Here is a 26,663-nt window from a genome sequence, read left to right on the forward strand (position 1 = left end):
AATGACTGATTTTTCTTATGATACATATATGCGTAGTTAATTGTCATGTAAAAAATTCTTACGTTATAATTACATGGTTTTTATATACCTGTTAATTTACTTTGGAAAGATGACCTGTTTACAGTTTCTCCCCTCCCCCCAACATATACACTCTATAGATTGCAATATTTAAATTCGTTTATTTGGCCAATTTGATTATCTTGTCAGTTTGGTTATTTCGTCATTCGACTTGTTTGTTTTTCTGATTTCATTATTTTACTCAATTTTACTTTGTGCACATATGTATGCATATGCAAATAAATATATTTTTTTTTTTTTTTTTTTTTTTTTTTTTTACTAATATAGCTATATTAACAGCATTGCCGCAGTGACTATTTTTTTTTTTTTTTTTTTTTTTTTTTTTTTTTTTTTTTTTTTTTTTTTTTTTTCTTTTTCGCTTGTTTTTTTTTTTTTTTTTTTTTTTTTTTTTTTTTTTTTCTGGTACGTTCATGCGCTAGCTCACGAGTTCCAGTTCTTTCACTTTTCGGAATACATGATAAAAAAATGAAGCTTCAAAATTTTTCACCAAATGGAGTATCGACGATTTAGGGGAAGAAACAAAACAGATATATGTACGTATATACGTGCATACATATGTACGAATGCATATGTACAAGTACTATATGTGCACATGTACACATACACATGGATAATGCATACATATCAATATATGATGATCAAAACCCTTTGATTTTCTTTTTTATTTTTTAAAAAAAGCATAATTGGAGTCTGATTTATACAATTTCCTAAATATTTCCCGCTGCTTTCTATTTTAGCATGTTAAGAATGGGGAAGAGAAAATAATTATGAACAGCAAGGTGTGAAACAGATCATCCGATATTTCATCCAATCGGGTTGTTTATTTTTTAAGTTGAATGTACTCGTGTGTGAATTTTCATATCAAAAGAGGATAGTAGGATATAACCCCCCACCACCACCACCCCTCGTGGGAAATGTGGAGAACTCTGTAACCTCACAACACACAAACAGAAACACATTCTACCATGTCATGATGACGAAAAATATGCGATAAATTAGGATAGCATTTAGACCTTTTTGCGACCATATTGAGAATTTTGTTTTTTTTTTTTAAAAACAATTTCTTCACCATCTTAATGTGTGTTTATTAATGTTTATGTATGTTTATGTGTGTTTATTAATGTTTATGTGTGTTTATTAATGTTTATGTATGTTTATGTATGTTTATGTGTGTTTATTAATGTTTATGTATGTTTATGTATGTTTATGTATGTGTGTGGGTATCGTGTGAGTAGCAAACCATTTGAAGGGAAATAGTGGATACCTGTCTGACACATTCTCAGTGGAGAATACAACATATTCACTTTGCAATAAAAATTTCCTTGTACATGAAAGGCAAGGATTAATAATGTTTCTTTTCTTTACAAAAAAATGGGAAGTTTAGGTGCCCCCCAATGCATACCATTTTGGGCGATCTTTTTGGGTAATATTTTTGGGTAATATTTTTGGGTAATATTTTTGGGTAATATTTTTGGTAATATTTTTGGTAATATTTTTGGGTAATATTTTTGGGTAATATTTTTGGTAATATTTTTGGGTAATATTTTTGGGTAATATTTTTGGGTAATATTTTTGGGTAATTTTTTTATATTTTGTCATGGTTTCATCTATTTTGTTGTTACTTCATTTATTTGATTGTTCATTTTTTTTTTTTTTTTTTTTTTTTTTTTTGACTCCCATTTTTTTTAGTTAATATGTTAAAATAGAAAAAGAGTGAAAATGATTTGAAGGCATCCACTGCCATGTGTAGCATATACCATATACACTTATGTACACATTCAGTTCACATTATCAGACTATGAAATAAAAAGGTGACATGATCGGTTGTTCCATTTCTTTTGTTACTCTATCATTTGCACATTCTTTAGTTGCGAAAGTGTGTGCGTTTGTGTATATGTGTGCACCCTTGTCAGTGCAATAGTTGCAAATTTTTTGCAACCATATGTATTTAATTATTTCCATGCTGTTAAAATAGACAAATTCTGGGAGCACCAGGAAAAAGGAAAAAAAAAATAAAAAAATAAAAAAAAAAAAAAATACACATGTATGCCTATCATTTATCACTACTGAATAATTTCTCATCACATGGTAGTCGAACAAAGGGAAAAAAAAAAAAAAAAAAAAAAAAAGTCTGTCTTCTGTGCTATATGCACCTTTGTATAGAGAAAGGTGGAAAACATATATATTCAGAATTGAAAAGAAAAAAAAAAAAAAAGAGTCAAAAGAAAAGGGAAAAGTTTCAATGTATGAATAAATATACCAAAGTTTGCATATACATATGTGTATATGCGAATGAATAGCTACATAAGCATACATATTATATATACAAATGAACCAGTTCCACCTACAATTGTTCTTTAAACATATCACATAAACTGTCCTATCAATTTTATAAAAAGCTAAGTAATCATAAATCTGGCATATATATGCACATTCAGGTGTGCATATAATATCACGTGTAATCGTATGCACACTGAGCTAGCCAATATTTTACTTGCATGCCCATCATGCTGAAGTATATTTTTTTGTTCTTTTATGCAATTTTTGCATACGCCCCCTTGGAGGTAGAAAGTAAGCGATTAGATTACACGTCGTGTGGTTTGTCGTGGTGTGACATGGTGTTGTGTCTCTTAGGCTTCATATACACATGTGTAACTACTTAGATGCTCAGATTCTTTTTTGCAAAAAAAAAAAAAAAAAAAAAAAAAAAAAAAAAGTCTTAACAACGATGCATTTTCACAACACACATACATACCTACCTACATATATATACATGTATATACATTTATCGAATCGAGAAATGCCAATTCTATTCCGTGTTGCCAAATCAGAAATAAGGAAAAATAGCTGCCCAAATAATCATGCTAATGTGTCTCCATGTTTCTATCCATTTTTCATGAATATTTTCTAAGACTTTTCTCCCTCATTCTGACATATTTTGGTCATATGAAAAAAAACTGCTTTTAAAATCACATGCGTTATAAACACATATATAATTTTTCCTTCTTTTAATTTCCCTTTTCAGGTAAATTTTTCGAGAATCTTACCAGGCCAAAATTGAAAATTGGGAAACATCCGATAAAAAATAATTTAAAAAATGGAAAGAGCAACATAAGTAAGTTGTGTGCATGCGTAGGGAAGACAAACCGGTGTCACTTTCCCCATGTCTATTCAGTAGTGTCCTCTCAGTAGTGGCATTTCAGCAATCTACGCGATTCCCTTCTTTGCAGGCCTTGACAACATAGAGAAAAACATAATGAAAAATGTGGATTCAATCAATGTCATGTTCGACCCCAAGTATAAGAAATTCGTCCCATCCAAATCCACGAAGGCACATATAGTTGGTACGTTCAAAATGAAACAGACAAAAAAGGCAAATGTTGCCGACGCGGGCACGGACACCACACATGTGTGTAAAAATAAATTTATCATGTTGCATCTCTATTACTGTTTTGTTGAAAACTTCAAGTTTTTGAACTCTATCATAAGGTGATATTAAATGGGAATTGTATTAACACACACCCTTTTTTTATTTCTTCCCTTTTCAGGAGGTTTCAGTCAAAATACGTCTGACCCGTCAGGTAAGCAAAAAATAAAAAAAATAAAAATAAAAATAAAAAAGACTTAAACTAACGAAATATCCAAAATAGCAAAGTCAGACAAATGAATAAAGAAAACCATCAAGATGCAATTCAACCTATGCATATTTAAATCAAATGTGAAACCATTTCTCTCACTTGGGGTTTTATTTCTTTTTTTTTACCACCCTAACGACTTACACATGCACCCTGAATCACCACAGATGTTGAGAGAAGCAAATACGAAAAAGGTAAAACCAGATAGAAGCGGGAAAAGAATGAAACATAGAAGAAAAAAAATAAAATAATAATAAAAAAAAAAAAAAAAATATATATAAATAAACAAAACGGAGAGAAGCGAAACAGTACGCAGTGAAAAATGCATCACTTCAATCTGTAACATCCCACAAACTTAGCACAAACGTGTGCAAAAACAGAAGCAGAAGCAGATGCTTTTTTTGCATCTGTGTACATGCAAATCAAATACATCTTCCATGGATACATATACATTAATTGATATCTCCTCACGACACAACTTTCCACACGTAGCACTTCGATTTCTGGAAAAATTAAACAGTGAAATGAAAGTGTATTCAACAAAAATTATAAGAGAATTAGGAATGCAAGAGCACAGCACTTTAAGAAATTTTCGAAGAGCCTCAGATTTACTGAAGGAAAGTTTAGTTACTATGCACGCACTTGATGTTATAAAGAATGACAAAACTGTGGATTTTTCTAGTAAGTCATAGATTTCTGGTAGACAGAAAAGAAAAAAAAAGAGGTGATGTTTTGGTGACGTGGTGGAGAAGTGGAGGAGAAGTGGAGGTGAACTAGTGAAGAACTGGTGAAGAACTGGTGAAGAACTGGTGAAGAACTGGTGAAGAAGCATAAAGAAGCATTTCTGGAAGCGTTATAATCACAGGCCACCCAAAACCATCACCTCAAGCATACGTGTAGTCTACTTAATGTAAAGACAAATGTTCACATATTTCTGCACACGTCTGCGAGCCGAAATTTATAGAATGTATATGTATACATATATATTACCCCTCCTTAGAGTACAACCTCGAATGGTATGCCAAGGCATCCCTGCAGGAGAAGTACAAGACAGAAAAATGTAATCAAGAAGAACAAAATATATATATATATATACATACATATGTATGTACACTTCTGCATACACATGGATATGTATAATATAAGAAGCAAGATCCCTAATATGTTGTATGACACACCATGCAATGTGTGCCAAATGATGAGTCGAATTTTCCTGCACACGTCGTTCAATTATTTCTAAACCCCATGCCTTCAGACATCCAGAGAATTATGAATAAGATCTTTAAGACCACCTCGAAGAAGAAAAAAAATATAGAAAAGAAGAAAATAGGTACTTGATATATTTATTTTTATATATGTGTTTTTATTTTTGTCAATTGATTATTCGGTTATTTTTCTACATATTCACCTTGCAAGTCATATTATTTCATGAAATATATAACCACGCTTCTTTTACCCTATTAACAGATGAAAATATAGAACAACTGGAAAATGATCTATTAATGCAAAGATTCGTGAGCGAAAGCATGAACGGTATGTGCATCCAGGAAATTGCACAATCGGCAAAAGTGAAAGAAAAAAAAAAAAAAAAAAAAAAAAAAAAAAGCGCGATAATCTATGAGTGTATGTTGGGACTCCATATTAGGACTACATGCACTGATAGCAAAATGTAACTTTTTTTTTTTTTTTTTTTTTTTCCAACTCATATTCTCCTATCAGTGAGCAAATTACTAAAGGAACATGAAGGAACATCACCCAATTATATGTCTCCCTTACACTCGGATGTCTGTGGTCAATTAGGTTTGTAGGAATGTGGGAACTGAACATAGAAAGAACAACCTGATTGGTTATTCTCACCTTAACATGATCACAATGCATGGCATACCATTTGGTCAAGAAGAAGAAAAAAAATCATTGCAGCATCAGTCGACCCAATACTTCTTCCATTTATGTGTCTACTGTTACTACTACCAATGTTGATACTATTATTTCTATTTCTATTCCTATTATTTTTTCTTTTTTCAGGAAGCATATTCCTAAGTTTCATGTTTGAAAAGTCGTTCAAGAGCTCCATAAACAAAGAAATACCCTACTTCAAGAAGTATCTACCACGCCTCAAATACAGAATTCAAAATATGGTTCACAATGGTACGTTCATATTTTCCACCTTTTCCTCTTTCCATACATATATGAATATTTTCCAAGCGTGGAAAAGAAAAAAAAAAATATATATTATTTATTTCCCTGTGCATACACATAAAAGATAATCAAAATTCATGCGCTCTGCATTTCATGCAGCATAGAGTTCACCAAGTCTACGCTTCATTTGCATAAGCTTTACATGAAGAAAAAAAAAGAAAAATAAAAGTTGCTAGCTGAAAAAGAAATGTTATTTCCTTTTTTTTTTTTTTTTTTTTTTTTTTTTCATATCTCAGGAACGCTCATTCTGGTCGAGAAAGGTCTTGATGATGCACTATATACCTTCAAGCTCAAAGTTGCAGAGATTATGGAAAAAAGTAAGTAGACAAATTTGAACATTGAGAAAAATAGAATAAAATAGAAAAAAAAAGGAAAAAGACAGAAATGATGGATGTGAGAACTATAAAATGGAAAAGGGTGAATAACTGGAGAGCTCCAATTTTTACAACGTGCGACCTTCGTCATGAAAAAAAAAAAAAAAAAAAAAAAAAAAAAAAAAAAAAAAAAAACATGTACGCACAACTTCTTGTCTCCATTGCAGAATTCGGGTTCGTGGACATGTGTTCGGGAAAATGCATAGCTGAAACCATTAACGCTAATTATGATTTAGAAGATTACAAGAACGAGTTTAAGCCTACCAACACAGCTCAAAGGAGAGCGGACAGTAAGAAGCGGACTTAGAGATCCGACTTTTCAATAGCGTTCTTCTTCCTGCATTCGTAAAATATAATGATAGACATGGTGAAATTTTTTCTGTATGTGACACCTTTTTTACATACATTCGGGCTTATACATCTCCCCATCATCTCCTTTTCCTATCACAGTGCTTAAGATGCTGATGTACTACTATAGACACAATCTGAACAACATTGAAACGACAGCAGATTTCATCCTTATTATGTTACTTTATTTGAATTCGGCTACTGAACACACTGAAAAGGGGTTCATAGATGTGAGTTCAATCGGGACCAACGATAAGTTCAACTTACTTAACACGACCATTGATAAGAGGAAGAAGGTACGCGCGTTTGCATGTCACTTGTGGTGAAATTCTAGAAATTTTTGCATACGTATTTTTGCTCGAGGGAGGGGGCCCAAGCGTGTCCACAGCTACTGCACCTCCTTCCCCTACCTCTACTTCTAACAAAGCCACCACTTCTAACAAAGCCACCACTTCTAACACTTCTAACACCTCCACCACTTCTAACACTTCTAACACCTCCACCACTTCTAACACTTCTAACACCTCCACCACTTCTAACTCCATCTGTGTGGTCTTGACTGTGCTTGTGCAGGGGCCCCTCCCAGAACCATCAGCATCGATACAAACTATCCTGGTCCAACCCACAAACACATCATGCAGGTAAAGAAGAATAAAAAAAAAAGCTTTTTGAAGATAGCCCCATTCAATTTTTTCCGTGAAGAAGCAGATGAAAAATATGGAAACGAATCCATATTTGCAATTGATGATATTATCAAAACATGCTTACTGACAAAAAAATCTGAACATTTTAATTCTCTATATGAAACGACAAAAGATTTATGGAATAATATTCAGAGTATTTATTCAGCATCATACGGATTTGTTGTGTCTAAGAAACTGAAAACGAAAAGTTTTGTAACATCTAGGATTAGGAATGTTGGTTTCATTTTCAACTGGTTCAATTATAACAAGAATATCACTCCTCATGTGAATTTCCTGGTGCACAATTTCTCTCCCTTAATTTCCGTTAGTCTTCAACTTAGTAAGTTCAGGAGGGAAATCCGTGCCTGAATATGTACGAGCATACTTTTCAGCTTCTGACACTTGCTCATTTGGAACCATGCGTTCATAGTTTTTGCTTCTCCACTTGTTCACTTTGTCACCTTTCCACTTGTTCACTTTTTCACCTCTCCACTTCTTCACTTTTTCACCTCTCCACTTCTTCACTTTTTCACCTCTCCACTTCTTCACTTTTTCACCTCTCCACTTCTTCACTTTTTATTTATTTTTTCAACACCGTGTTGCAGCCTTTTTCATAAGCACCATGATCGAACAGTATGAGTCGACTTTTCTGAGCAACTTCTCTGCAGCCTTGAAAAAAATATTCACTCTCGGTGCAAGTTCAGCGCACCCAAAGAATTATGCAGATTTAGTGAATTTTTCAGAAATGGATTATTTATTGCGATATTCTAAAGCAGATAAGACACAAAGGATAATAACCCAAACTGTGAAAATGTTGAAAAAGAAATTTCTGTCTTTGCCATATACACCTACTCTTCTAGCACAGTATATTTCTCTTTTCCTTTCCTTATGGGTATTCGAAAATGAAAAAAACATTACTCTAGACAATCCAAATGTCAGTAGATTTAAGAAGTTGTTTTTCCTTTCTTATTTTGTTCACAGTAAGGAAGCTATTAATTAGAAACCCCATTAGTTTTTTTTTTTTTTTTTTTTCCTCCTCGAGAACTCTTGCATGTGTTCATTTTGAGTGTGTATTTTTTTTTTTTTTTTTTTTTTTTTCCCTGCTTATCCATTGTTAAGATGCCAAATGAATCGTTTATTTGTCTAATCAATATGATTCATTAAGTGGTTTCAAAAATGGAAAATATCATTTAATCTAATTTTGATTTCTTCATTTTATACACTGTATTCTTTATTCTCTCCACAATTTTGTAGACTCTGGACCAGTGGAAAAAGCAGTTGAAATTATCTATGACAGATGTAGAGGCAAAACGGACAAAATTGTTTTAGGTTGTATATATGACTATGGAGGTGCAAAAGAAAAGAAAATATTAGGGTTTATAAGTAAGAAATGTAAACCTACAAGAATACCTATAAGAAAAAGAAATATTAGAAAAATTCTAAAAACAGTTATGTCCTCTTTGGCTGATCCTCTGGATATTTTAAAAATCGCTGTCGACACGGCCACCAGATGTGATCATTTCGGACGTAGTTCTTCTATGGATAAGAATAAAAAGAGCAAAAACAAAATAAATTATGACCTTTTTGTGAAGTCAGAGTTGTCTCTCCGTTACATTTGTGCCGATGTCACAAGTAAGTTTCACCCATGAATTATGTTCCCTGCGCGTTTAAATGGGTTCAAGTGGGCTGAAGTAGGCTGAAGTGGGTTCAAGTGGGCTCAAGTGGGTTCAAGTGGGCTCAAGTAGACATCCCTGAATGGACCCCCCCGAATGGACCCCCCCGAATGACATATACGTCCATTTACCCATCCACCTACCCCCCTCCCCGTAGGAAAACTTGTAAAAAATACTATAAGAGACGTTTCAAGACTTAAAAATATCAGTGAGGCCCAAAGTATAATAGATCGCTCATTCAACAGTGTGCAATATCTGAAAATAAGAAATTATAGAGACAAGGAAAGTAGCATCAGTATTTTCTGTCCTTTTATGGAAGAAAATGATAAGCATATAAAGGATTTGGAAAGGAGTCAAATTTCGACCTTCGTCCACAGTAAGAGAACAGGAGAAAAAAAAAAAAAAAAAAAAAAAGAAGGAATACTTGATATATGTTAATGTGTATCATTGAAAGTGTATAACAGAAATGAGAACATAATAAATATGTCATCTATTGCACCTAATTTTCATCATATTCATGTATATATCAGAAGATGAAAAAAAAAAAAAATGTGTATTATGCTTTCTGATATGTAAAACGCAAGTCTAAATATGCACTTTCTCACAAATTCTCTTTCTCAGAAAATGTGGGATTGTTGAAAATTCTCAAAGGAAAAATTATCAATTTGTTCAAGAAATCAATTAACATTCGTGAAGGTAAGTTTCAAGACGTTTGTGCAGGAAAATACATGTGTCTATGCGTTTGTAGAACATAGCAAATATAAACACGCATATATGTGTGTACATGTATATACATATGTGTATTTGATATCCATTTGTATGAGCAAAAATACTGGCAGATGATTGTTTAAATCTTGGTAAATATATACATATATATGCAGTTTCATACCATTGCAAAAGTATAAATTATTACTCACCCCTACACCACTTCTTTCTTCCGTTATTCAACCTGCAGGAATTAAAACAGATAGTCCCATTTCCATAAAAGTTGGAAGTAATTTTTCCAAAAGGGAAAAAATGAACACATGCACAGTTAGATTTTTTTGTATACCATACTAATATCTTTTTTTTTTTTTTTTTTTTTTTTTTTTTTTTTTTTTTTCCCCTCTCCCATCGTCTCCCCTACGTTTAGCTCGAAAATTCAATGGATTTCTATTCACAGGAGGTAATACAATAGTGGACATATTTGGGAAACCGTTTAAGTTTGCATAGAGACATATAGACGCATAAACATAGAGACATATAGACACATAAACATATATACATCTTTTTTCCATTTTGTCATTTAATCGTTTTTTCCATATTTTTTTCTTTTCATTTCACTGCTCTGCAGGATACCATCTAAATATGGATAATTTTGAACGTATGGACAAAACATAACAATTTTGGAATTTCGTTAAATGAATCATTGTACTTGTGTGTAAAATTTAGGTGTGGATTTACCTGCACATGTTCATATTTTTTTTTTTTTTTTTTTTTTTTTTTTTACCCTTCTGTATCGCCCTCTATTCGAAGAAAATACACTTCATATTGGATTATCAAAATCAAGTAATTTTAAGGACACACATGAATATAATTTCCCTGCGTTGATAAATTTTTTACAACAGAACATTTTTCTTTTCACTCCTTGTTCCCTTATGCACAATAAATACACACGCATGTGTACGCGTGCACATGTATATATACATGGACATGTACATATGCGTGGATTTTGTTTTTTAAACGTCCGTAGGGAAAGTATATGATGGAGAACGATTTGTAGACGAGTTAGAGATACTGAAAATAGATGGTACGTATTTATTTCTTAGTGCAAAAAATCGATGGGATTGCCTTAATACAACAACACACGTTTTTCATTCGTTTTGCATACATAATGCGTTCATGTTATGCTTATGTTTGCGTTCATTTTTCTTCTTTTTTTTTGTTCACTCTGTCAGGCGTGAAGAAGATCGAAATGAAGGGAGTTGATGAAGACAATGAAAGTAATTGGGCGAATGCTGTCCTTTTTGACATAAACCATGAATGAGTCCCCTATTTGTGCATTTGCTCATTTGTTGATTTGCACACTTGCCCATTTGCTGATTTGTTCATTTGCTGATTTGCTGATTTGCTCATTTGCTCATTTTTTCCTCGTCTTGTAGGATTTTACGTGCTCGAGAATAACTCTAAAGTTTCCGAATTTGAATATGCCATCTTATATCCAAGCGGTAACCTTCCAACAATGCATATGTACTTTCGCAGAATTTTTTGACCAAACCCGGATGAGCTTTTTTTTTTTTTCTTTCCTGCAAATTTGCTGACACATGCGCATGTCTATAATTATATATATGCTGCTTATGTGTGTACATTTTTATTCTTTCGCTTTTTTTTTTTTTTTTTTTTTTTTCTTTCCGCAGCTAACATAATAATTTTCGATGGAAATAATTATATCTCTTCTTCCGCCCTTCGAAGCATGGGCCTGGAATATGAAAGTATAACATTCTACGAGAGTATTTTACTATTTAAGCCGTTTCAAAGGATTATATTTTCGCTATTGGTGTTTTTTTTTTTTTTTTTTTTACATTTTGTTTTTATTTTATTTTCCCGGTTGCTAACATTTCCCTGTTTTACATGATTATTCTCTTATTTCTCAATTATAGGAATTGTATGGGCAGGACATGCAGTGGGATGGACTGCAGAATTTGCCTTGGCCACCGTTTCAGAAAATCCACGTAAGATATATCGGACACTGTGATTAAATAAAACGTGAATAATGTACAGAGTGCACAAATTATAAAAACAATCATCAATCAATTCGCACTTTTAAAAAAAAAAATTTTTATTATTTTATTATTTTATTTTATTTTTTTTTTTTTTGGCAGTCCCCATTTTTGATGGGCATGCATGGGTACTTCTTGACAAATTAAGCGTCAAAAGTATTTTAGGTAAGAAAGGAAGCTCAGTTTACGAAAACTTTCGTTTTCATGTTCTCATTTTTGCATTCCCGTTGCTCATTCCATATTATATTTTTCTTCTTTCCTGCGGAACACATGTGCAACATGTACCACATGTATGTTTTATTTTGTCAGGCGAGTTCTTACCGAGGGATGTGCGTGGAAGTCTACTAGCCAGTACCGTCAATTTTGTTATTTTAAACAAGGATGGAAAACAGATACTGAAAAATACAACACGTAAGGAAGGAGGAAATATGCCATCTTTTGAGTGCCTCCTTCAATAAGCACAAAGTTGTGTTGTAACACAGTTGAGCTGTAAGACATGTAAACACACCTGGCTTTTTCCCCCTTCATAGCGGTTGTGAGTCTAAAGCACGCCACATTCACACTGAGTGGTATATTAAATTTCGTCATAAAGGCTGAAAAGGGAAAAGGAAATGAAATAATTGTTCACACGAGAATACCTTAAGGAGAAGAAAGTTTTTATTCCCCTTGATCTCAAGAATCCCACTATTTATGTATGTGTGATATATGTACTGTGCATGTATGCACAGAAGGGACATATATATATCCACAATTGATGATGGGAAAAAGTGTTTTACGTCCCAGCTACTAGACCATGAAATTCGAAAGAGACATAAGATTATTTTATCTATTTTTCGCAATTTACACTTGATAGAAACATTTGCCATATGTCCATGTAATAACATTCACACATATGCATATTGGTATTGTTAGTGTATATATGTAAACAGTTCTATGAACATGGGCACACGTTCAGACATTAGCCGAAGGTTTTATATCGTACTATCGTGGATCTGCTCTGCAGCGCATTTTTATTTTCCCATTTCTTCGTTTATTTTATTTTCCCGTTTCTTCGTTTATTTTATTTTCCCCCTTTTTTCTACATTTTCACCTTTTTCTTATTATTTTTTAATTTTTAGTTTTTGAACTTTGTTAGGGGATATATATTATCCCACTATTTTTTTTTTTTTTTAACCTCTCCCCTATAGTATCGCATTTTTGTTTGCTCATTCATTTTAATATTCTTTTTTTGTTTCTTTTTTTGTTTCTTTTTTTGCGTAAAGTATGTTCCTTATTTAATTTTTTGCGCAATTGGCATTTTTTTTTTTTTTTTTTTTTTTTTTTTTTACGTAAACATAACCTAACCCTCTGCCACTATCCGTCTTATTCGTTATAAAGCTACTTTTAATTTGCCCTACTTCTCCTATCACTACTTCTTTTACTTATCCTAGTTTTGTTTTTTCTGATCAAATTGATAAAAATGAAATTTCCCTTGTTTTATATCTTTTTCAGTTATGCGAATGTACATAAACATTTATTATATGTGTACACATACGTAAACTGGTTTATGTCATAGGAATTTTTATGAACACTCCAGAACAGAACAATTTGTGTTTTAAGTCTACCCTTTTTTGCTTTGTGTGTTGTAATTAGTTGTATAAGAACAGAAAAAGGAGAATTTACGACATCACATGCATGTTAGTTGGATTCCACATATCATTATATATACATGTGTACACTTACCTTTTTTTTTTTTTTTTTTAAGCATTGCATACACATATATTTATACTTATTTTATTCCGTATAACTTTTTTTATCTTATGCACTGTTCATAATTTTTTTTTTTTAAAGTCACTTGATGCATTTTTTTTTTTTTTTTTTCCCCCACATGTAATTATATTTAGCTAGCTCGTGCTACATTTTTTTGGTTTTATTTTATGAACAGTTCATAATTTATTTCATTTAGACATCGGCACTCCGAAGTGTATTGCACATTGAATTTTATTATTATTTTTTTTTTTTTTTTTCCACTTGTACTATGCTTTTATGTGCACATTTGGAAAACATGAAAAAAAAAAAATAAATAAAATAATAACACAGAATGAAGTACAAAAATATTGATAAAGTATAAAAAAAACGAGTAAAGTACAAAAAAACTGATAAAGTACAAAAAAACTGAGTAACGTACTACAAAACTGAGTAACGTACTACAAAACTGAGTAACGTACTACAAAACTGAGTAACGTACTACAAAACTGAGTAACGTACTACAAAACTGAGTAACGTACTACAAAACTGAGTAAAGCACTACAAAACTGAGTAAAGCACTACAAAGCAAAATAATCAGCAGGTTCAAAAAATTGCAAAATGTGCAACATGTATTAATTTTGTGAAAAGAGTTGTAAATCGCTTTTATCTACGCATGAATGAATGGGAACCATTCGGCCTGATTGTTTCCAACTTTGGTGACATACGCATGGACAAGTGCATGTGTATGTAGAACTGGCATGAAAAAGTGCTTTTATTTTATTATTATTTATTTATTTATTTTATTTTATGTTTTATCGTCTACCCGTCTATCCGTCTATCCTTCTATTCTTCCATTCTTCCATTCTTCCATTCTTCCATTCTTCCATTCTTCTATTCTTCTATTTTGTTATTTATGTTTCTTTCTCATTTACACTTTTTCACCCTCCTTGGTTGCGCTTAATTGTGAATTTCGCAAAGCCATCCCTTCCCTACGTGCTGGAATAGTCTATATTTCCCTTCCTCTTCAGACATTTCGCTTGTCAGAAGAACAGTGTTTCATTTGTGAAATTTTTTCTAATTTTGTCTTTTTTTTAACCCCCCACACCCCCGCTCCAGCTGTTCGAAAAACTAAGCACTTGGGAAAAAAAGACAAAATCAGAACGAAGGAAAGGTAAGCTGCAAAAACAAACCTATATGGCATCTGTGTGTACATGTTATCAAGCCGCGTGCTACCCAAAATGAGCGCGAAATTACCAGAACAGATTAATAAAAAGGGATGGCCTCTTCCCAAATCGACTAAACAATTTGTAAAACCTCCCATTCTTCTGAAAAGTAAAGGGAACTTACCAGGTATAAAACGTGTTCATAAATATGGATTAATCTGGTGCAGATAACATTGATCCAGAACCTCTTTTTTTTTTTTCATCCTTTTTCTTGCTTTTTTCAATAAATTGTGTCCATGAGAGTGCATTCCTTGTGTTGAATAATCCTGTTTGTTTCCGTTTGGGAAGCGCATTTATTTTGTTACATCTATTATCGTTACACATTTCATTTTAACGCATCGAAGGGGTGTTGCAAAAGAACAAAAGCGAGGAAAGGGCAGACAGTGATAAGAACAGCGAGTCCAATCTAGCCATTCCCCAAATGAAATCTGCAGAACCCAAAATTAAGGGGATGAAACCAAAAATAAAAATACCGGAGTCGAAGTTTAACTCATTCGGAGGGAAAGTACTAAAGGAACTACCTCCACTGAAAATTAAACCTCTGAGTCCTAAAATGAAATCGATGGGAGGGAAAGAATTGGTACATGAAAAAACAGAATCAAAAGGGGTAGAACCCAAACTGAAAGCTATAAAATCTCTTAAAGGGATAAAATTTGCAAAAGGGATGAAAGTACCAAAACCGAACATAAAAATACCCGAAACGAAATTGAAAAGCATGGGAATAAAGGAAAGGATAGAAGTAAAAGAGACACAAGAACAGAAATCTAAAAGGGAATCAGTACGAGAACCATCTTTGTATACATCAAATGGAAGTATGCAAATGGTTACTTTACAAAAAACTGAATCGAAGGATGTCTTTTCTCTAAGAGGGGGAGGACAAGACGAATTGAAGAGAAAACATTCATTATTAAATAAAAGTAAATATTTTGAAAAAATTAGCATCCTTGATAAATTAAAAAACCAATCAGTAAAACCAAAAGGTATAGGATCAGAAACAAATTCATTGCCTTCTCTACCTGGAAATTGGAAACTCTCCTCTGCTCCCCTTGGGAAGGAAAAGGTAAAACATTTCTCTTCTCCAAATAGTACAGTAGAAAAATATGGAGTGATAAAAACGAACGGTATATCCATATCAACTGAATTGACTAAAAGTGTAGTAAGCACGAAGAAGGAAATTTTGAAAAAGGGCATTTCCAAAAAAATGCCTCCCTCCCTTAATAACAGTGTTGTGAGAGGAAAAGAAAATAACGTGAAGGCAACAATAAATATACAAAGTCGGAAGGAAGAAGAGGACGAAAATGGGGAAGCAAAAAGGGAAGCGAAAGGGGAAGCAAAAAGGGAAGCGAAAGGGGAAGCAAAAAGGGAAGAAAAAGAGGAAACAAAAAGCAATAACATAATGGTTGGTGTACCAGATAGAAGTAACAGAGAAATGGTGGGTCCTTTATCCACTTTTATAAAAAGTAGCATAGTTAAAAATATGAATTATATAAATGCATTTTCCAGATGTAGTGGTAATTACATGGGGAAAGTTACAGGACCTGCAAATCCTATAGGAAATTTTGATAAAAAGCCACAACATCAAGGTGGAAAAAAGAATAATGAATACAATATACAACAATGTTTACATAACGGAGGAATGAATTCCAATGTAACATTGTCTCCATCAGTACCATTTAATGAATGTCCTTACATGTCAAATTATTCACCATATTACAGTTTTCATAATAGCATTTTTCAAAGCGCAACTGAAAAGGGAAGACCAATTTGTTTCCCACCTGGATGGTATTACTTGCCTATGTGTGAACACATCGATCCGTATGGAAAGATCGATCCGTTTGGAAACATCGACAAGCGTGGGCACAACTGCTCTGCATTTTTGAACCCCACAAAGGGATTGAAATTTATGGGTCAAGGGAACCAGCTGAGTGAAGAAATTACCACGAATGAGAGAAAAGTTAGAGGAAAAGGTAAAAAGGAAGAAATGGTAATGTCGAAGGGGGCAGATAAAGGAAAAATGAGTAGAGAGGAGGGGAGAAATGGAAAAGACATAATGGTAGGTGCTGGATATCTAAAACCTCTACAATTTAGAAACGGAGTTGAATGGACAAGTGAAGATGAAAAATATTTAAATGCAGATGTAAGTATGGAAGAGGAGAGACGGAAAAGGAAAAAGGAGAAGCAGGAGAAGCAGAAGGAGAGGACTGATAAATGTGGAAGTAAATACATTGGTGACACAAGGTGGTATGAGATTGAACAAAAGTTGAACAACTGCAGAGGGGTAGTGGTTGTGGATGAGGAAAGAACAGAATGTAGTGAGTCTCACCATAATATTAGAAGCGAAGATAGTGGAAACGAAGATGATAATGAGGAAGATACCTGGGGAAACTACATAGATGAAAGTGACGATGGGCAGATGTATGAATATAAGAGGGAAAGTGATTATGCAAGAGGTCCAATGTGTAAGGATCTGTGCTCAGAGAAACATATAGATGATAACTATGAGGAAGAGACAAAACACATAGATGAAGAAGCACGAAATGAATTCGATTATTATGATGATACTGAATGTGATGAGAGTGAAGGAGAGTGTATGACAAATAGGAGAAAACACATACTTGGAAAGATTAAATCAAAGGGGAAGAAAGAATTCAAAATGGAAAGAAAAAAAAGGGAAAATACACAAAACAGGTTAGAAGATAAGTACAATTTCGATTTTGACAATATATACAAGAATTACAAAATAGAATATTTAAAAGAAAGGTTGAAGTGGGCAAATGAATATTTACAAAAGCAAGAGAAAGCAGAAAATGGTAGTAATTGTAATGGGAATAAGAAGAAAAAGCATATGGAACGTCTAGATGATATTGCACATTTATTTTTACCAAAAAAGAAAAAACATGAAAACCTTTTTGATTTATCAATGAACTTTTGTAAAATTTCAGATAACGATAAAAATGACATAATAAATATGCTATTCTCATGTAGAGAATTGGAAAAATTAATTGAAGAACAACATTGTGTTTTGGATATGTTAGATAATGATTTGCGTCAAGTTAATGCATCCCTAAAATTACCAAGTACATGGAATAATTTCAATAACTTTGAAATATTACAAGAAGCTATATTAAATGCAGATGAAAATGAGCCATTGCCTCTAAACAATACGCCTCTTTTCATAAAAGGAAAAGTTGCTTTAATTCCTAAAAATTTAGACACCTTTTTTGACAAACCTGTTAATCTTCTAAAACAAGATGAAGAGAAAATAACTGATGATGTATCATCACATAATGTCTATTCGAAGCCAGTAGATACACCAACCAATCTTAAGTACATGCCAAAATTTGCAAAGGCTACTGTAAAACCGAAGGTATCCCTACTGTTGAAGGGTGGGATAACCACTTCTGATAAGAAGTAGAAAAGGTTGTAACACGTTTACAAAAAAGAGGAAAAAAAAAAAAAAAAAAAAAAAAAAAATCAAATATAGAGGGGAAATTATAACCATGCACGGTGTGTGTCTCCTCCTCCTCCTTTTTTTTTTTTTTTTTTTTTTTTTTTTTTTTTTTTTTTTTTTTTACAGTTTGGAAATGCCTTTTACGAGTGTAACATCGTTCATGTTGGTGCGCTCGGAGGTGTTTGCATTTTGTTAGATGGAAGAAAAAATGAAGACATGAAGATATGAAGAAATGAAGAAATGATGAAAAAACGCAATCGCTCTGATAATCATTTATTATTTGGTACATACACACGCGTGTGCAAAATGTGTAAATAAATTTTTAAACCCTCGTCATCACAGTTCGGGTCCATGCATGCTTTGATCTGCATCATAACGTGGGTAGCAATTTTTTTTTTTTTTTTTTTTTTTTTTTTTTTACACTTTTTCATGTTTGCAGTTAAAACTTGGGATAGTAATAGCTTTTCCCTACATACCTGTTTGTGTGAAAAAAAATAAAAAAATAAAATAAAATAAATAACAAAACGAAACAGTTAAAAATGTGTGCAGCCAGGTGAAAACGGGTTGTACTAGGTTGTGTTGAAATGAGATTTGTACAAGTGTATATGAATGTGTGTATGTGTGTGTTTACATTTTTTTCTCGAGGGATGATAGAACAGACGCGTGAGTACAAAACAGGTTACACGTTTGTTTTGTGGTTTGACTTAACTCTCCAAGGGACCTTTCGATCTTCACTTCAAGCGGCATTTACATTTTCTCACACACTTCCTGTTTCTAGCAAGGTCTTTTTTCTTCCTTTCCAGATCTCATCCTGGGGGCCATTTCATTTGTCTCTTCGCTAAGATATGCAAATGGAGATAATAGACAGATTGGCAAGCCTCGGGTCCATTGTTCACTACCAGACGAAAGTCACCCAATTCATTTTTCCTCACAATTTCAGAAACCTTTGGAAATGGGAAGGAGGAGAATGGAACATAAAGACATGTGATCTCTTGCATGCACAGTTTTGCATATACACGTAAAATATTGTGGTACTGTCGATATGGATGCTTGGAGGAAGAAATGCATCTCTTCTTAAGACTCGCACGAGTGTGTTCATGAATATATATGTGCAAAATTGTTTACCGCCCACATCATATGACCTAGAATATCTTTGTGTCTCTCCTCTGCTTTGCTCAGTCTAGTTAATCCATCTCTCATTTTTGGAATCACAAGGATGTGAACTGGGGCTTGTGGGTTAATGTCGTTAAAGGCAAGAACCTGATGAAGTGGGAAAAGTGAAAGAAAAAGAGGGAAACGTGAAAGAAAAAGAGGGAAAAATGAAAGAAAAAGAGGGAAACGTGAAAAAAAATGAAGGAAAAAAACACCTTATCGTCTTCGTACACAAGGTCTACTTTGACTTCCTTCCTTGCAATTTTTCCTGCAACAAGAATGGAGGGGAGTGTTACACTTTGGAGTAGCCACTAGTTTTATCTCTTCTCTTTTGTGTGAACTATGTATGGCTTTCAAGTGTTAGTTTAGGATGGGTTTTTTTGTTTCAATCGATTATATTTTTTTTTTTTTTTTTTTTCATCTCCTTCTCTTATGCATTCTTACTCTCCTCTTTTTTCTTTTTTTTTTTTTTTTTTTTTTTTCTGTCTCTCCCTTTACATGTTTACCAAAAATCGAATCACCATTCTCATCTTTTCCTGCAGCAGCAAGGGCTTTTTCTTCTTCATCCGACATTTTGGAAAAGTGTCTGTTTATTGCTCTTCTTCAAGGTAGTAACATAAATGTTGTATACAAAAAAAAAAAAAGGAATGCTGTCATTATATGCACTTCTTAGATTTTTTTTTTTTTTTTTTCTGTGTAACCTCATAGACGTTCGATTGGCTCTATACAGTTGTTACATTTTGCATACACACACATACACTGTTGTTTTTTATGTGTGTTGAAAAAAAAAAAAAGAAAAAAAAGTGAAAGTTCACTCTCACTTTGTATGCCTTACGTTAAGTACTTGTTGCTGTAAGCAAATTTTGTAAAACAATTAAATGCAAAATTCCTTATATTCTTCCCGATAATTGCTCCGGTTGATGACATCAAAAATAGGAATACTACACAATGTGAATGTGTGAGTGTATGTGTTTATGTGTGTATGTTTTGTGAAAGATTTTTTTTTTTTTTTTTTTGTATTCGGGTTGGGAGGAAATTATGTGAATGCAGTGTGAGAATTTTTAAAAAATTGCTTGTAGTAACATTTTTTTTTTGGAAGTTTTTTGCTAGCAGAATGGGAGATCTTTATAGGTTACAGTGGGAGTGGGCAGTTCTTTCATTTTTATTTTTCATTTTACGTTTTTTTTTTTTTTTTTTAAATCTCTCTCCACCTAAGGAATAAACTTATAGGGACTTACAAGAACATGCAAGTAGGAATCTGACCTTCATGTAGCTTGAGGATATCAAGGTTGGGTGCTTATTCTCATGTGTGTACCTTAATGTAGGGGATGCATAATGTTGCATATACACTATTGGTTACCAATCATTGCTTAGGGGTGGGGTGGAGAGTGTTACATTATGTTGTGCTTTTCTTAAAACTGCTATAGTCGTTCACATGCTCGTTGGGATAATTTTCACCTGTTAATATCTATTATTTTTTTATTTTTTTTTTTTTTTTTTTTGTAGAAAGATCTTACATTTCTGTATTTTTTTACCCTTGTTTTATGTCAACCCCAGGTACAATATTGCACAATAGAAAATATTCATCTCATATGAGCACAGGAGGGGTAAAGTAGTATGAAACTTTTTTTTTTTTTTTTTTTTTTTTATTTAAAGATGATAAGTGGAAGAAGTTATACATGAATGTATATGTATATGTACATATATAACCACGTCACACCACGCGTGGCATACACACATAAGATACATATTTTTATTTACCAAATTTAGTGCCTTTCTTCTCTAACCTACTTTGCATTCATTGAGTAGTAGCAAAGAGGAAGAAAGTGTTTTCTCATTTTTTTTTTTTTTTTTTTTTTTTACATTCGAGTGGGATTTTATTACTACAGGAGAAAAAGAGGTGTAACTAATTAGGGGGTTCAAAAAAAAAACAATGCTCTGTTTCGTGAGTGTAGGGTGGTAATAAGAACGACCATCTACCTATACCTCGCTACTTCTCTTCTTCGTTACTTCACCATTGTTCTATTTTTCTCCTTTTTCACATGCAGTAGGAAAGGCGGACGCGCGGAGAGGGATGAGACTTAAAGAGCACACGCAAGCACAAACGTTTGAATACATATGTACGCATCTACTAACTTAAACAGACATACATCTGCGAGGTTAGAGCGATCCTGTGCAAGAATTGGTTGTGACTCTGAATTAACCTGACCCCGGGGAGAAATGCCATTGACCATCACCCATCCTCTTACTTCTCAAGCCGTGTTATTGTACACGCTTGGGGTGGTGAGATAGGGGTTCAGGGTTATTTTGTTATACTTTATTTTGTTATACTATATTATGTTACACTTTATTTTGTTACACTTTATTTTGTTACACTTTATTTTGTTACACTTTATTATGTTATACTTTATTTTATTTTACTCTATTTTGTTATACTTTATTTTATTTCACTCTATTTTGTTTCACTCTATTTTGTTTCACTCTATTTTGTTTTACCCTATTTTGTTTTTCTCCTTTTTTTGCCCCTTTTTTTGCGCTTTTTTTTTTTTCATTTTCAACATGTCATCAGTAGTATCAGCGAGACATGTGCATCAGGACGTTCGCATTAAACGCTCCCTGTGCATAAAATATATAAATTTTTTAAGTTATTTGAAAAAGTGTAAATTAAAAAGACCATGGCATAGGTACTACTGTTGTGTGTTTCAGATGGCAGGGGTAGAAATGACAAGTGTGAAAGGGTTGACTTGTAAAAGCTTACAGAATTCAACAAAAGTGAGTAGAAATAAAGACACATTTTTCATAAAATGCATGAATCATTTGATTTCAAAACCAATAAACATAGCATCGTTCGATTTGGATGGGACACTAATGAACATACATGGATGTAAACACACCAACACTTTACTTTTCAGTAAGGAAGTCTTATTCAACATTTTTAATTTTAAGGAAAAACAAAAGTTCCAAATTGTTATTTTTTCAAATCAAACCAGTGTCTCTTCTCCCGTTCATGATTATCACTATCTCAAGCGATGCAAGTTGCCAATCCTCTTCAGAAAGCTCGTAAATTTAAGACGTGCCCTCTCTTATTTCTACGCACTCTACAGGCATCAGAACGGGGGAAAATTCAAAGCGGTTCCAACTAGCCAAAATCTGCAGAAATGCCAAGCGGTTCCAACTAGCCAAAATCTGCAGAAATGCCAAGCCCTTCCAACTAGCCAAAATCTGCAGAAATGCCAAGCCCTTCCAACTAGCCAGGCGTGTGAAAAGTGGAACTACCGCGTGCATGGTAAACATTGTGTTGTTGTTGTTCCAAATCAGAAATGCCATGGTGAACGTTGTTTCCAGAAGTTGAACTACAGACGGAGTGCAATGGGCTCTTCCAAAATGAGACGATCTAATGAGAATAGTGACAAAATCAAAAGTATAGAAAAAAGAGGAGGTAATGTTGTGAATACATTTTATGCAATTGGGAAAGGAAATATGGAACCAATTGACATTTATCCAAAACCATGTGGAGGACAATACTATTTATACATGTGTTTAGAAGGGATAAAATATATTATAATTTTGATTCGATATTTTGGAAATTTACATAAAGAATTATTAGAAAAAGAAATAAACAAGGGAGTAAATAAACCGTTGGAAGATTTTCTTCGACTCACAATTGAAATTTGTAACAATGAAGAAATATACAATATAGTAAAAAAAAATAGGAGGTGTTATTTTCATCTGAACACAATGAGCTTACAAATGATAGAGATTTATATAAACTCCTTGTTGAAGAAATCAAAATTTTATATATTTTTAAAAAATGGGTATCCACAGTACGTGGGATATGTGAACTATTTTTTAAATGATTTCGTGGAAGAATCACCACCGTGGGATGAAGAAGATTTGAAGCAACTACTCAAGGATGAATGTTTCCTAAAGCATCTAACTCTTTGTTTGGTGTACAAAAATAAAATTATGAAAAATCTTTCAGCTATCTTTTCCAATTTGTTATTTAATTTTGATCACAGTTTTTATGTAGGTGATAATATTGGCAGAGATTTTGACAAATCGAACATTGACTTGAAGGTAAGTATTTTTGTGCACATATATTCTCACACATTACTGTTTATATTTTCTCTTAATAAAGGTTTAATATCTCTTGTACTCCTAATATTTCCTTCTAATCATATTCACTTGAGTGTACGTCTTTTTTTTTTTTTTTTTTTTTTAAGCGAATCATTTTTGTTTATACTCTCTTAAATATCAGGAGACAAAAACAGAGAGAAAATATATATACAATGCGTGCCTCACCCCCACCCCTAACTGTACACTTGTGTTATGCTTGAATTTAGCTCATCTATTGACGTGCCATTCTACACCTGATTTGCAAATCTGATTCCATACCTGAGTATTTTGTCACTATTGTGGATTCACCCCTCAACCATTGGTGTCTTTGCATATTTTCATGACTCAACTGAATTGTAGAAAATTACATCCCCATGTGACGTGTACACAAAAATTTGTGTACACTTTCTCCAGCTGACGATCTCGTCTTCACATATGATTAACCATAAATATGCATATATGTAGAAAAATATGCGCACACATGCACGTTTTCTTTTCATTTTTTCTAATTTTTTTATCCCTTTCCATAGTTTGCACAGCGGGTTGGAATGAGAATATTCGATGATTCTTGGTTACACCAAATGAACGATTCCTAAATGTGAAACAAGAGAAGCAGATGAAATGTACAGATGTACACAAATATGAATTATGTGTATTTATTTATTTTTTCCCCTTTTTATTATAACTTTTAAATTATTATTTTTATCAGTTATGAAATACTTAATTTTGAACCTGCATCTTTGAACCTGCATCTTTGAACTTGCATCTTTGAACCTGCATCTTTGAACCTGCATCTTTGAACCTGCATCTTTGAACCTGCATCTTTGAACCTGCATCTTTGAACCTGCATCTTTGAACCTGCATCTTTGAAACTTCAATTTTGAAACTCCATTTTTGAATCCTCAATTTTGAATCCTCAATTTTGAATCCGCAGTTTTGAATCTTCAGTTTTTAATCCGCAGTTTTGAATCTTCAGTTTTTAATCCGCAGTTTTGAATACTCAACTTTGAAGTTCTTAAAATTCTCCACTTTTTTTCATCCATCATACATCCCAGATATATTTCCATAAAAAAAAAAAAAAAAAAAAAAAAAAACAGCATGTAAAAAAAGAAGAAACAACTTCTAAAACACTTTAAAACTTGCTTTTATTAACCTTTTGAAGAACAGTAAAAGAAGAATGCATTTAAAAAAAAAAAAAAAAAAAAAAAATCGTGACACATCACACACCTCTTGTTCAACTGTTTAGAATTTTTTTTTTTTTTTTTTTTTGTTTTTTTTACCTTGCCGTTAATGCACATCCTTGCTTATTTTTACTTCGCCATTTTTTTTTTTTTTTTTTTAATCTCTTACTACAATAATCGTTTATTACTGGTGTAGAAGGTCTCCAAGAGATTGCGCGTGATTTGTATGCACATGTTTCACTAACGAAGTATTCAAAGACAATTCGTTCTACTTGTCGATTCCACATTAACAGAACGACAAAAGTTCAATTGTAATAACGTTGCATCTTGTTACAACACCATCCATTTATATATATCATAATTACACACAGTTGTGCCTGGGCACACACACAAAACATATATATAAAAGGGTGCTTGTGAAGCCGACATTTTTACGCATGGAAAATTGAGAATTAGGAGTGAGACATAGATATAAACATAGAGAGAGTGCTTGTGCAGTGTTTTGTTCTTTTTTGCAATTCAACCCCCATCGTACCGTGGTGGTGTGAGCCGTGCATGTGAGCGGTGAATGTAACACGTCTTAACCAAGTAGTATCGTTTGCAGAATTCAAATGTATTACTTACCAGATCACTTTCGTGTAATTGTTTTTTTATTTAGTGAAAGTATTCCATGAATGCATGCAGCACATGTACACAAATTCACTTTTCCACATGTGATTCATCCAGAAGTTGATTCATTCCAAGCGTGCATGCGTGAGAATGTGAAAGATAGACAAATGTTCATAATTCTAACCTCCAAAAAGTTTTTTTTTTTTTCTTTCTTTTTTTTCTTTTTATGATAACATCCACATGTGTGCCATAAATTTCCCATTTGCGTATGATTTTATTTTTCACTAATCTGGAAGTAAAAACAAGTGCACGTACTTTTCCACTATAACATATTTCTTCTTTCTCGTGGAAAAAGCGTAGGTTGAATTTTTTCACCACGTAGAGAGTACATCCTCTTGTACCTTTTCCACACACAAGAGTTAGCTCGCAACCTGTATTTTTCTTTCACATGAGGAAGTGGTGATTTTGAAAACCATCGCCAGTTGCAAAAACTTTTTTCTTTTCATTGTTTATTTGTTTTTTTACTTTTTTATCTTTTTACATTTTTACTTCTTGTTTTTTTACTTATTTGTATATTTACTTATTTGTATTTTTACTTTATATTTTTACATTTTTTTATTTTTTGCCTAATTCTGCTCGTGTGTCGAGAAAGAGAACTAGCAAGAGAGACAAAAAAAAAAAAAAAAAAAAAAGTGCTCCAAGAGGTAGCAACCAGTAAAAGGGTGCATATATAAGTATTCTTTCAGAGATTTTTCAAGGCGTGAATGTGAAAAACGTGAGAGAAAAAGGGGAGTTTGTCCCTTCAAGTGCTCAACCTTCCGACACATATTTTCTCGAACCTCGCAAAGTTAGATCAATCTGTTACGCCCTGATTACATGTACTTGTTGTGCATTTACATATCTCGTCCGAGTGTGCACTTGACACTTGCACGAACAAGCTGAACCTCATGTGTGTGACGCAAAAGAAAAATAAATTTTGCGCTGCGTGAAAAGCAATTTCGTTCTTTCGTTCTTTTGTTCTTATTTCTTTCGTTCTTTTGTTTTTACTTCGTTCTGATTTTGTTTTGCTTCTCCTGATTTTGTTTTGCTTCTCCTGATTTTGTTTTTCTTCTCCTGATTTTGTTTTTCTTCTCCTGATTTTGTTTTTCTTCTCCTGATTTTGTTTTTCTTCTCCTGATTTTGTTTTGCTTCTTCTTATTTTTCCCTTGATTTCAGCCTTCTCACCATTCGTCTGCCACCCCTTTGTGGTAATCTGATCGATGCTTATTTCGTCACTATTTAACGAAATTTGCCACAAAGCAGAACCTTTGTGTTTTATGTGATTTCATTTTGAAATGATAATTTTTATCTCATAAAGTATCAACCTTCTTTCCATTCTTCTCCCTCTTTTTCTTTCAATTTTTTTTTCTTTTTTTTTAGTTTCATAAATTATTTTCATTTTTATGTTTTTTTTT

The 26,663-nt window shown here is 32.9% G+C and overlaps 4 protein-coding genes across 4 annotated transcripts; 3 read left to right on the forward strand and 1 right to left on the reverse strand.

The window, feature by feature from the left end:
- Positions 1-2,585: 2,585 nt before the first annotated feature.
- Positions 2,586-12,392, forward strand: PGO_051400 (rhoptry neck protein 5; the record flags this gene model as incomplete). The annotated part of the gene is made up of 31 exons (XM_028686518.1): positions 2,586-2,649; positions 3,104-3,193; positions 3,309-3,422; positions 3,627-3,659; positions 3,881-3,907; positions 4,206-4,394; positions 4,714-4,773; positions 4,969-5,043; positions 5,181-5,246; positions 5,433-5,513; positions 5,739-5,861; positions 6,149-6,229; positions 6,454-6,576; positions 6,737-6,930; positions 7,276-7,657; positions 7,923-8,297; positions 8,572-8,949; positions 9,148-9,366; positions 9,612-9,686; positions 9,946-9,984; positions 10,123-10,155; positions 10,324-10,353; positions 10,506-10,538; positions 10,723-10,779; positions 10,928-10,972; positions 11,132-11,197; positions 11,387-11,461; positions 11,630-11,701; positions 11,852-11,914; positions 12,059-12,160; positions 12,280-12,392. The coding sequence occupies 31 exons, from the start codon at positions 2,586-2,588 to the stop codon at positions 12,390-12,392; spliced, it is 3,477 nt and encodes a 1,158-aa protein (XP_028542319.1).
- A 2,323-nt stretch (positions 12,393-14,715) lies between these two features.
- PGO_051410 (hypothetical protein, conserved) lies at positions 14,716-18,115 on the forward strand (the record flags this gene model as incomplete). Its single annotated transcript, XM_028686519.1, has 2 exons — positions 14,716-14,827; positions 15,045-18,115. 2 exons carry the CDS (start codon positions 14,716-14,718, stop codon positions 18,113-18,115), a joined length of 3,183 nt encoding a protein of 1,060 aa, XP_028542320.1.
- An 842-nt stretch (positions 18,116-18,957) lies between these two features.
- On the reverse strand, positions 18,958-20,476 carry PGO_051420 (protein kinase c inhibitor-like protein; the record flags this gene model as incomplete). Its single annotated transcript, XM_028686520.1, has 6 exons — positions 18,958-19,095; positions 19,277-19,411; positions 19,519-19,571; positions 19,810-19,904; positions 20,139-20,244; positions 20,440-20,476. 6 exons carry the CDS (start codon positions 20,474-20,476, stop codon positions 18,958-18,960), a joined length of 564 nt encoding a protein of 187 aa, XP_028542321.1.
- Positions 20,477-21,862: 1,386 nt separating this feature from the next.
- On the forward strand, positions 21,863-23,554 carry PGO_051430 (conserved Plasmodium protein, unknown function; the record flags this gene model as incomplete). The annotated part of the gene is made up of 1 exon (XM_028686521.1): positions 21,863-23,554. One exon carries the CDS (start codon positions 21,863-21,865, stop codon positions 23,552-23,554), a length of 1,692 nt encoding a protein of 563 aa, XP_028542322.1.
- Between the last annotated feature and the right edge of the window lie 3,109 nt (positions 23,555-26,663).

This window comes from Plasmodium gonderi (genome assembly GCF_002157705.1).
Source record: "Plasmodium gonderi DNA, contig: Chr05, whole genome shotgun sequence".
NCBI lineage: Eukaryota > Apicomplexa > Aconoidasida > Haemosporida > Plasmodiidae > Plasmodium > Plasmodium gonderi.